Genomic DNA, 12,077 nt, shown 5'->3' on the forward strand with positions numbered 1-12,077 from the left:
GGGGCGTGGTTTTCACCAGAGCTACTATCAAGTTGAATTTGCTGATGAAGTGGAGATTCATGTTCCTTTATCAGCATTGCAAATACACCACTCCCCTCACTTCTCCATTCTTTGCCTCATTGTGGAAGTTAATACCTTAAACCTGAAAGGGATCTCTGCAAAATTATTTATTTCACACTTCATATTTATATACAAGAAAGAGGAAGGTTTTGCATCTCAAAATGAGGCATGTGTGCATGCGTGCGTGTGTGTGTGCGCGCTAGGTTACTTCAGTTGTGTCTGACTCTTTGCGACCCTGTGAACTGTAGCCCACTGGTGCTGAGAGGGCAGTCTGCCTTCCCTGACTCAAGGAAAACCATGATGAGGGTCAGGACACACATCATTAGGCCAGCAGCAGCATCACGTGGGAAACATGAAAACAAGGCAGAGAAAATAGTGGTGACGAGCAAATAGTGATGAACTTTGCTATTTTCTTCTTTCTTAAAATCTAAGGAGAGTTTTCAAACTAAACATTAGCTATGGTTACTTAAAACCTTATTTCAATGACATACAGGTGAATTACAGCAAGAGAGAAGAGAAAACTCTTTTTGTTTCTTTGTTCTTTTTTTTGATCGTAGGGATAAGAAAATAGAAAATAAAATAGTGAGGTAAAATGTTTTTGAGTTAAAAAAAATGTCCAACTATAACATAATTGTAAAAACTCAAGGATGCAAGAAAAATGTGAAGAGGAAGAAAAATAATCAGAACACCTTCTCCACGCCCCCCCCCGCCCCCCCCCCCCCCGCTCCCGCTGCTCGATTGTTAATATTTTAGCATATTTTGTGCCATCTTTTTTGGGGTGTGTTTTTCTTTACCTGTTATCCCTCAAGTATAACTTTGTGTGGTGCTTTTCTGGCTTACCATTGAATCATAAGTATTTCTCATGGCATATGTTTATAAATATAACGTTTACTATTTGATGATTATGCCATAGCTGATCTCACTATCGATTCCTGTAAATACTCAAATTGACATTTATGTATTTATAATCTTTGTAAATAAGAGATATGGTGAGTATTTTATCCATAAGCATTTATCTCTATTGTATATAATTCTCATTTAATGAATTTCTAGATCTGGAAATATATGATGGATAACAAGCAGATTTTTAAGAAGGAAAGTAAATATTATGAACATTTAAAGGAGATGAAGGGCATTTGAAAAACCTCCCACTTTTAGCCTTTTGTCCTAGAGTCTTGAAGTCTACATTTTTCTTTACAGAAATTATTTTCCTTGCTATGACTTTGGAGGCTTCTTGACTCATCTTTTTATGCAAATTGTGGAGTTAAGTTTCAAGTAAGACAGCACACAATATCTGGGTTGGAGTCACTGTACCATTTTCTCCTATTTCTGTTTCTTGCTAAACCTTCTAACTCAAGGCTGTATTTCCAGTCTCTTTAAAATTTCCTAGAATTTCTCTTAAATGTCACTTATTTTAATAGCTTAGCAGTGGCATTGCTGCTTTTTGGCAGCGTCCTGATAGCAGCATCAAAGCAAAGAGCTAAAATTTTACTCACTTTGATTGATGAGCTCATTTTGTTACAGAGGACAAATTGGATTTTTTTAATACTGGTAATAAAAATTAATGTGTGATGTTCCTTTTCGAATGTTATTGGATCTCTGCCTTAATACTGGTCTCAGCATTAAAACTGCTAACAGATGACTTGACCAGAAAGTTACCTCCTTCCCCTTTTATTTACCCTCAAATTAAAAGGTGCTTTCCTAATTTTGTCATCCCAGTATATTTATATGTGTATTATATATGTATTGACTGAATTAGGGTTGAGGGCTATGGAGAGAGCAGTGCGGTGAGATAATAATCTGTGTTTCAATTTTCCATCTCATTATGATGTCTGTTTCTTTTTTATTTTAGCACCTCCAAGATTCACACGAACTCCCGTTGACCAGACAGGGGTCTCTGGCGGAGTTGCCTCCTTCATTTGCCAAGCTACAGGAGACCCAAGACCTAAAATTGTCTGGAACAAAAAAGGAAAGAAAGTCAGCAATCAAAGATTTGAGGTATTAGGTCCATTGTTCTGTTTCTCTGGGGGAAGAATGTATCTGTTGGATTTTTGGTTTGTATGTTATTTGTTTTACTCTTAAACAAGGTGTTGTAATCACTGAGATGTGTCATTCTTTATGTTGTTTGGGATGGAAAGGTTCACTCTAAATGGCTCTGACTTTTTTAAAAAGAGAATTTGAGGGTTCATATGACTGACTGTTGTCCTACTTGTATCAGGGCTCAAATAGTGTTTTTCGCATCTATCCGTAACCTCATTTTCAGACTGCTTTCCCTTAAGATGGAAAGATGCAGCCTCCCATCCTCCCACATCCAAGACTAGAGGATGAGTGAGAACTTCCTCTGCCCTTGGATCTTCCTGAGTTACATGTTCATCCCAGAATCAATCTTTGTGAACAGCTGGATGGTACAGGCTGACTGTTAAACAGAATCTACCTCTGTTTGCCGGAAATGAAGTCAGTTCCATTCAACTGTGTGCTTTGAAATGAAGGAGCAGTGTTTTCCTAGAGGCAATTCAAGTTCCTGTAATTTGGAAGGAGAATGGGTACTGGGCAGCAAGTTTAGTTATCCACTATACTTCACACCTGTGTTTTTAAAAGTAGCATGGACTAGAATGAGAACTTTTGCTCCAGTGTGTTAGTGTAAAGAACTGCTCTGGAAGAAACATACTCAAACAGGTTGATAGTTGATAAACCTGTTGGAGAAATCAGTTGTATTTACTCAAGAAAGCTCAGTGCCCTGAAGTTGGTAAAACATGCATCAGATATTGTTTCTGGGGGTGTTTTGAAGGAGCCTTGTGATATATAAATTTACTCATTATGGAGGAGTAAAATAGGTGATAAGCTGCACAGAAGAAAATTAGAAGAAGCATACAACATCATGCCTGTGATTTATAGACTGGTTCTTACAGGGTACTGGGACCTCCAGCTAATACCTAATATAACACTCACTTCCTCCTACCTGAGTTTCTGATCTGCTTCATAGCCTAATTTACATTTTGGCAAATTAAAGTTATTCCCAGTTAAAAGAAATATAGCAGCTACAAAACTCAGAACATTGAGATTTTACTCATTTTTGAAATAAATGACCAAGTGCATAAAGGGCCTAATTAATTACACTGGTAAAATTGAAATCTGGACTGTAATTTACAAATGATAAATTTAAAATTGTGTTTGTTTGAAGATCAAATATTTATAATGATTTAAACATAAAAAGACTATCTTAATCTTTAAGAAACACTTCCTACATCAGATAGAAAAAGATGTGTATGTATGTAACCTTTGGTGCACATAGACTTTTTAGTTTAAATTAAAGTGAACTTTTTTGTCAAAGAGAATTTTGACATCAGACTTACTAGTAATGATGACTTCTTGACAAACTCTTGTAATAAAGATTAAATTATAATAGTAAACCTTTCAAAGCACGAATTCTGCTCAGTACATGAGTCCTAATGAGCATCATATAAACACATCCAGAAAAAATTAATCATTTTAACACAAAGCAGATACATCAAATAATATTGAGTCTTGGCCTGTGAATCTTTAGTATCTGTAACAGTATATTGTATTTTTAGTTTCACTAGTTTCTAAAGCCTGTGAGAGTTTGAGTGTGACTGATTTTTGTTACCTCTTCTGTCTCTACTGGCAAATAACAGCATCTGGCCTAGAGATGCTATAATCAATACCAGGTGTTAAATAGGGTTTTCAAATTGGAAATTATAACATTAGCACCTAATGGGGTGCTAATATGGGATATACAGTTCGTTTGTTGAACTGGACAGGCCTAAACGTAGGAAATAGTTCCGAAATATAATCACACAATGACAGGTAACAATCTTAAGTTATTAAGAGATTAGATACTGAGTTCTCATCACAAGGAGAAAAAAAATTATTTTCTCATATCTATATGAGATGATGGATGTTAACTAAAGTTATTGTAGTGATCATATCACCATATATGTAAATTAAACTTTCATTCTATACACCTTAAACCTTATGCGGTGATGTATGTCAGATATTTCTCAATAAGACCAAAAAAATCAAAATTAAAATTAGTATTAAAAATGTTTAAACCCTTCTCTACATTAAGCCAGGGGATGTTCTCTCACTACACACACATATATATTAAATTATGGCATATTTGACAAAAAATTCAGTCTCAAAGTAACTTTGGAACTTTATTCTCCCAAGATGCATAGTAGATTCATTCTAAAATGTGTGATATTTTTAATAGAATTGTAACTAAATTGTGGTACATTGAGAAGTGGGACGTTTGGCTATCTCTGTGAATTTAGAACATAAATGGAATGTGAAAAGGACTTGAAATGGATATATTTTAAAAACTTTCAATCCCTTTTTTCCCCATATGTTGACACTTATACACAAAATCTGGGATTGAGCATCTTGTAAATATATTTACCAAGGCATTTTTTATTCACAGTTTAAGCACATGGATGTATTATTCATAGGGAAGTGGAAAAAAAAACAGAATCTCAGTGAACAGATTAAAAAAAAAAATCATAGTTATAGAAAAGATAAGTAGAGGACTCTATAGTTTTGTGTACATATTTATCAATATCATCATATTATCATATCATATCATTATCAATATCAGCATCATGGCCTCAATATCAATGTCATCATCATTTTTAAAAAGTACCACTTGAATTTGGTGACAAATACCTAAGATTTCTTAACTGTTTCAGAGTTCAGTCCATAATGAGAGTGAATTCAGGCTTACTGTTTAGAACATTAATTTTCTGCCTGCTGAAGCAAGCCTCCATTTTACAGCAAGAGTGCCCTAAAAATGCAGAAAATGCTAAGCTAGAACAAATACTGGAATGATTTATTGCAAAATTAATGCATGCCATCAGTCTCTTGGGCTGTGAAAGACGTCTCATTGGCTGCCTAAGTACTAGATTTATGCAGTTTCTCTTCATGGTTCGCTCATCTATACTGTTTAGGATGAGACATTTTAAAGCAGAATAGCTATTAGTGGTGGTATGCATTATCCCTTCACCTTACATTTCAGTTACTGAATGGATCTGCATGTGAATTTGTACTATCAAAGACAGAATAATTTAAGAAGTTTACCCATCACAGCAGCACGTCTCTTGCAAAATTAATACCAGGGTCACAATGCCCTAGATACACATACTGGAATATTTTCATGAGTAAACCCTGGATGGTTTTCTACAGTGATAAGAAATTTACTTTTTTTGCATATGTAGTTTCATGTCTTTCCATTGTTCAGTACAGGATTCATTACATTAGACCAATTAATCTGTTTCATCACAGTGATATCAAAATGTAGTCACAAAATGCTTCTGAGTTTATTGTGAGCCTAATGGCCAGTCCACCACTGCGTTAGGAGGTTTAGATGAGACGTAGTTAATAGTAACAACACCTGTGACAGCTATTGTTTCCTCTAATAGGTAATAGAGTTTGACGATGGATCTGGATCAGTTCTCAGAATACAGCCCTTACGGACTCCACGTGACGAGGCCATTTATGAATGTGTGGCCTCGAATAACGTGGGAGAAATAAGTGTGTCCACCAGACTCACAGTTTTACGTGGTAAGTACTGAAGTACAAGGCTGCTGCTTGTGTCACTTTTGAAATTCTGTACCCCAGGTATTCTTTTGTAGGATAATTGAAAAGACTAGCATTGTCATGACACTTAATTGGGAAATATGTTGAAGTCAAATATTTATTAGGGTCAAACTTTTAACTAGACAGTGGGTGCTTTCTCTCATAAGACTTAAAAAACTGCTAGTCAGGGAGAGAAAAAAAAATTAAAGAAGTACTGATTTCAAATGTCAGATACCATTTTGATTTTTGGTAAAGAACCTCAAAAGCAAGCAGGTTATGTTACTCTTTTGCATGTTAACTTCACTCCTGTGTGGATTTTTCATATATAGGTCAGCAGCTGCTTTTGCAAATTACCAAAGCTGACATTGATTCTTGTAAAATTAAAGGGATATCTTCTACCTAAAGATGATTTGTTATTAATGAGAAGAATCACGAATGACAAATATACCTTTCTTATGTCAAAAAGCTAATTTTCTTCATGATTTTATATTTCTTAAACTAATATCTGTTGGTGGAAAGGGATTGGAAACAGTGTATATACCTTATGTGTTTCTGGCTATGTGGCTTCTGCAGTTTGTCCAAAGCCTGGGATGATTTGCCAGATCTTCAGTACAGTGTGTCTGCTTTCAAGACTTTCTTTAGAATGACAGTGTAAAAGAAGAAAGGCTAGTGATGAATAATATTGCCATGTATAAAATACATATAATTTGGTCTTCTGCATAGAGATAAGGACATAGCCTAATTGGGTTTCAGCCATAGTTGATATTTCTAGATGAACTCTTCTGTGCCTTTGTTTCTTCCTTTCTCATACAACCCTGCATTTGTTCATTTGTTTCCTTTGTATTGCTTTGAAATTCACTTTGCGTGATTCCACAATTTAGAATAGCCTTCAGATGAGAATTAGAAAGAAGAGACCATAATTAAATAATCTTAGAGAAACATGTATAGATTAAGAACATTTCTCCTCCATTCTGTCTCCCCCAGCTTTGAGGGATATATTTTCTTTGTATGTTTAATAAAACCAAAAACATTTCCTTTAAGATCTACTTAGTACCAGAATTAATCAGTCAACTTGAGAAGCCTAGAAAAGAAGATTTACGTATACGTCCTAAAATGTGTTTTAAGTAATAGAAACGTCTTACTAAGTCTTAGGGGAAATATTGACCAAGTAGATAAAGATCTTTGAATTTTGTATAACAGAATGCTGCTTAAAAACAAGCAAGTCAGGTGTGAGGTACGTTTCTTGTCATTATGACAAGCTATGTTCTTATAGAATGTTCTCTGTCCTTCTATAAACATACAAAGATGTTGATAATATATTTGAAAATAAAATTAAATGCATGGTTAGGCTTATAAACAAGAAAGGTATTTCCAGGTACTGAAAACAAAGAGAGAACCTCCAGATAAAAGACAATTTGTAATCTTACAAACCAAGATAATAGCCAAATGGACTATATGATACAGGGCTGGTGATTTAACTCTCCAATATGACACAGCTCTATATCAAATAGGATGGCGGGAAGAAGAGCTAGATCCGTTTCTGTATAAGATAAGAATTCTAGCACTATTTCTGTAGTACAATACTTAGAACTCAGAAGCTAATGAAAAAGCTGGTTAGAAATAGTGAATCCCATGGAGTGTGGAGCATGCAGCCATGTAAGGATCCACCCCATTAGAGACGCCACACAGTCCAGGACATACAAGTCCAGATAAGGTCATTTATTCACAGATGGGCTCATTGGTATCCATTCTAATAAAACATGAATGCCAGTTCCAACACACGAGAGCCAGGAAGCCCAATTGGTGAGAGTTGAAGTTATAGTCTGTGAAGTACAGATAATTGAACTCTATGAATGGGTTCTAAAAAAAAATGAATTTTAAATATTTGTAAGGGTAAAGAAAAGAGTAAAATCTGTTAGGTAAAATAAGACATTAGGGAAAAAAGAGCAGTTAGGAGAAGGTAGATTTTGGAGTTGAAAGGAAACTTGAAGACTATGTCTATATGTACTATAATATGTACTAAAATATATGCATATGTGCACATACTTGTGTGTGTTCACATAAATTTAGATGAAAGGTCCGAAGACTGTTGAGTAATTTGGGAGGAATATTCATATGGGAAGCAAAACCAGATTGATTTGTTGGTCTTTTAAATTTTTGACCTTCTCTTATTCACGTGGTTTATAACTAGTGCTATCATGTAGAAAATGTATTACGAAGATGCAATCAAGTAAAGTTTATTAGACACTTTTTTGGATGTTTTCACCTTCTGAGTTTCCCGAACAAACCCCTTAAGAGGAAGCAATGACAGTTGTTTGGTTTGACTTAATCTTTATGTGTTTGATGAGGACGTTAATATGAAGTTGGAAGAAACGATCCCTTGACATAGACATACACGCGGGTTTCTATTGTCCTTCCTCCCAGCTGATTGGGGTCCTCCCATCTCATCTGCTTTTATCCAGCTGGCTCTCTGTAAAGCAAATGCATTTGAAATTTTAATGTGATCTTAACTTTCTATGTGAATATCTGTCATATATAAGTACATTTGTATGAAAATTTATGTTTCTAGTAAAGTACTTAAACCTTATTTTTTTAAGATTATTTTTAGCAACTTGGAAATGTTTCATGAGAAAAACTCAAAGATATTTTGGATAATGAAAAAGTAGTCTAAACATAACCTTAAAATAGAATATTTTCATGTATCCTTGCAGGATGAAATAAGTGGGCTTGGGAAGTACCTTTGTTTCTCAGAGTTGCCTCTTTGTTTAAAATTTCTACATAACTATTGGTAATCTTATTAGTAATAGTCTTTAAAAATATTCCAGTTAGTAAACTGCATTTCTAGATTATGAACATTGTAAACAGTTGACTAGATGAACATGAAGAGTTTCATCCTATAGTTGATGGGCTTTATGCCCATTTTAAGTTCACTTTCCCTTGAAAATCACATTGGCAGATACCCAAGCTCTCTGCTCTGCACTTTTTATCCATTGCCCCTTGTCTGATGCCCATTTTGTCCATATGGGTCATTTACTTTTTACCCACTTTGCTGACAGTGCCAAAAATGTGCCAGCTGTCGTGATGGGTTTTGTCTAAGTGGACTGGATGGAGAACACTAATTTATTTCACACAGGCCACTAGAGGACCTGATTAATTGGAGATTTAGTCATCTGACCTGTGCAACTAATGCACAAGACATTGAAATAATACTCTGACCGCTCATGTGTATTGAACGGAGTATTTCAGGGAAAACTTGCCCTGTGTAGCTCATTTCAAATTACCCTCATGCTGAAAAACTGTTTTCATAAGGAAGGATAACTTCAAACTCGGGCAGAACATGCCCCCGCCCCCCCTAACCCCGCTCCCCGGGGAATGAGATGTTTGAGCAACTACCATTTATATGGGTAGATTGCAGTTCATAGAAGTAGTGAATGTGGTATTTATAGACTCCAGGTCATTTATTGATTTATTTTGGTTGCCTTGCCTGTGGATACATAGGCAAATGCCGTCTCCCTAGTTCTATAGCACTTTAGGGGGCTGAGCATAGCTGTCGTACATGTTTTCATCCTATGCAGAACTTGAAGTGGAGGCCTCGCATCTCACTGAGAGGTTATTAAGGGCCGAGCCTTGCCTAATAGTGGGATTCCGCTGAGGACTTTGGATTTGGTACTAGACTTACGGTGAAGGGCAAAGTATAGGACCAGAGAAGGTGTTAAGAAGAGTGGTTATCATCCAGATGGAATTGGTTCTTTCTGAATCTTTGGTTCACAAGCCACCATTTCTTCCTGCCCAAAGATATCAAGGGGAAAGCTTGGAAATTTGGGTAACGATAACCAGAGATGAAAATGTTCTCTCAGATACATCTCATCAGCCACTGGTCAGGGAAAACGAGTTATCACCATCCACAGAGTTTTCTTTCCTGTAAGAAAACAGGATCATATGCCTGTTTTAGGCAAGTAGAAAGACATCAAGAATCCTTTTTTTCTTACTCACATAGCTCCCCTTCTCTAAAAGAAAGTTCTAGAAAAATTTAGTCAACACTCTGTGACTAAATATGTTAGTTGAATTTAGATTTTTTAAATGTAATAATGAGAAAAATGCACATTTTACCACCTAAAACTTCATGTACTATGTAATTTTTCTAAATTTAGTGGATTACTTTCTGAGACTTGCCCATTTTGAAATAGTACTGCTCCTCAAAGCACCACCAGCACTACCATAACCAAAGAGCATGTGTGTGTGCTGTCATGTCCAACTCTGGGACCCCCTGGTCGGTGGCCCGCCAGGCTTCTCTGCCCATGGGGTTTCCCAGGCAAGAATACTGGAGTGGGTTGCCATTTCCCACTTCAGGGTATCTTCCCAACCCAAGGATCGAACCTGAGTCTCTTGCATCTCCTGCATTGGCAGGTGGATTATTTACCCCTGCACCACTTGGGAAGCCCCACAACAAAACAGGGCATGATATACAGGATTGTGACTACCAGCTTGTCCTGAGATCACACACTAAGTAAAATTATTGTCTACAAAAAGTTAGCTGACAAAATATGAGACAATTTAGTTGCTTAGGTTTGCTGACATATTTTATGAAGTGGCACTTACATTTGAGGATCTACTCCACGTTAGTGCATCATAGTTTGTGAATGATCACCATCAAGGCATATGATAATACCCAAACTCCCCAAGTTCAGGTCTCAAATAATTTGAGTCCCAACTCCGGCTCTGTCCCAGAATTACTGTGACATCTTGAGCAAACTTATTAACCTTCTTGTACTTGTGCTCATTTATTTATCTTGATGTCATGTGCACACGGAAGGCATTGAATTGGTGGTCTCTCAGATCTCTGCTCTTTGGCTTTCTGTGTCTCAGTGACATCCCTTTTTTAGCAAGTCAGTTCTTGCAAGATGGCAAAAATATGCTCCCTGAAGGTGACTGTTACTGATATAGTAAAACACACAGCTAGCATTTGGGTGAGACAGAAAAGGCATTTCATTGGGAAATGGAGAGGAATGTTTGCATAATATGTCTGTTTCAAAAAATGTAAGCCATTATAGCAGTTAAAAAAAAAACACAGCTTTACCATCTTTCAGGGAGAAGGCAGTCGACTCTCTCTGCCATTGTTATACTACCCTGAGATCAGAATTAGCATGTTCATTACAGTTTCATTTTATTAATGCCTCTTTTTGAAGATGAACACAGTTGTCCCTGCTGTGAAAATGGTACTTTGCCGTTTATGTTATAAAGTGGTCTCGGCTGGGGATCCAGGCTAGGAACATTAAAGAACAAAGCACAGCTGCTTGACTGTCACACAAAAAGATTTTTATGAAAGACTGAAACAAAAGGAAGGATGGCCAACACAGAACAAAACTTGCTGACAATTATGGTACCAAGTGAAGATTATTTGAAAAAGGTTTATAAAATACTCTTGTACTTGGAATAAATTGATACAACATTATAAAGCCTTCCTGACTACTGCAATTCCTGGCTGAAAAGAGGTGCAGAGCCATATAAGTAAACAGAAACTCTGACTTTCAGGAGTTTTTACAAATAACTGTTCTTTATATATCAGTACGTATCAGTGTTGACGAAGGCAGGAGCCCGCATGAATGGTTCCCTGGAGACTCTAGGACCAGAGACATTAAACCTGATAATATCTCGGAGAAAGTGAGTGTGTGGGCTGAAGATATTCATGTTTCCTTGTGATCAGTCTTTTACGGATCTTCCTGTTGGAGACGCATGTTGCTTTCTTTTAATCATTATCATCTGTTTTTCCCTGTCAGGCTTATGTCTTAAAAGGTCTCAGAGAGAATGGGTGCACTTGTGAATTGTTGCATCTATGTGAGAGCAAGTTTATACTTTGGCTTCATATTATATTATTTAAGATAATTTTAAAATGAATATTGAGTCAAATGAGCATTTACTGTTGATTGGTTGGTTGATGGAGATATGGAAATGTTGAGTTGGAAGGGAGTTTGGTGAACCGAAGAGAATCACTTACATTTGATGGAAGAAATCAAGGTCTAGAGAGTTTGAAATGAATTTTTTCTTGGTCAGACAGCTAAGATTTCCTTTGGTTTTTACCCAGTCAGAAATAATCCCTGCTTTATTATGTTGTGACAATGTATTCCAGTCCTTCAGATATTCCCTTTTGATATATAAGAAGACAATTCACATTGTCCAGGAAGAACTATGTTCTTCCAGCTCACCAGTCACAGACAAGCAGATATGAATGCAAATAGTGCTAAACAGTCTATGGATGTGTGAAGTGCGGAAACTCCACTTTGATGATGCATCATGGGGAGGAGGTCTCTGAGTTGGGGCTTGAAAACTATGTAGGATTTTATCAGGCAGAGCTAGTATGAGAGACGGTTAGGGATAAAGTTTCATGAGCATGCTTGCACACATAAGAAATTGCTAAATATTTGATGGTG

General features: G+C 36.4%; 1 protein-coding gene across 18 annotated transcripts in view; it reads left to right on the top strand.

Annotated features, from left to right (window-relative positions):
- The window catches only part of PTPRD (protein tyrosine phosphatase receptor type D), a 541,446-nt gene that overhangs the window by 213,317 nt on the left and 316,052 nt on the right, over nucleotides 1-12,077 (top strand). For all 18 annotated transcript variants that reach the window (XM_061132759.1, XM_061132767.1, XM_061132761.1 and 15 more), the window contains exons 3-4: nucleotides 1,913-2,058; nucleotides 5,493-5,634. In XM_061132759.1, coding sequence (XP_060988742.1) covers nucleotides 1,913-2,058; nucleotides 5,493-5,634 — 288 coding nt within the window. The remainder of the gene's footprint in view (nucleotides 1-1,912; nucleotides 2,059-5,492; nucleotides 5,635-12,077) is intronic.

The sequence above is a fragment of the Dama dama genome, chromosome 29 (assembly GCF_033118175.1).
Source record: "Dama dama isolate Ldn47 chromosome 29, ASM3311817v1, whole genome shotgun sequence".
In the NCBI taxonomy this organism is placed as follows: Eukaryota; Metazoa; Chordata; class Mammalia; order Artiodactyla; family Cervidae; genus Dama; species Dama dama.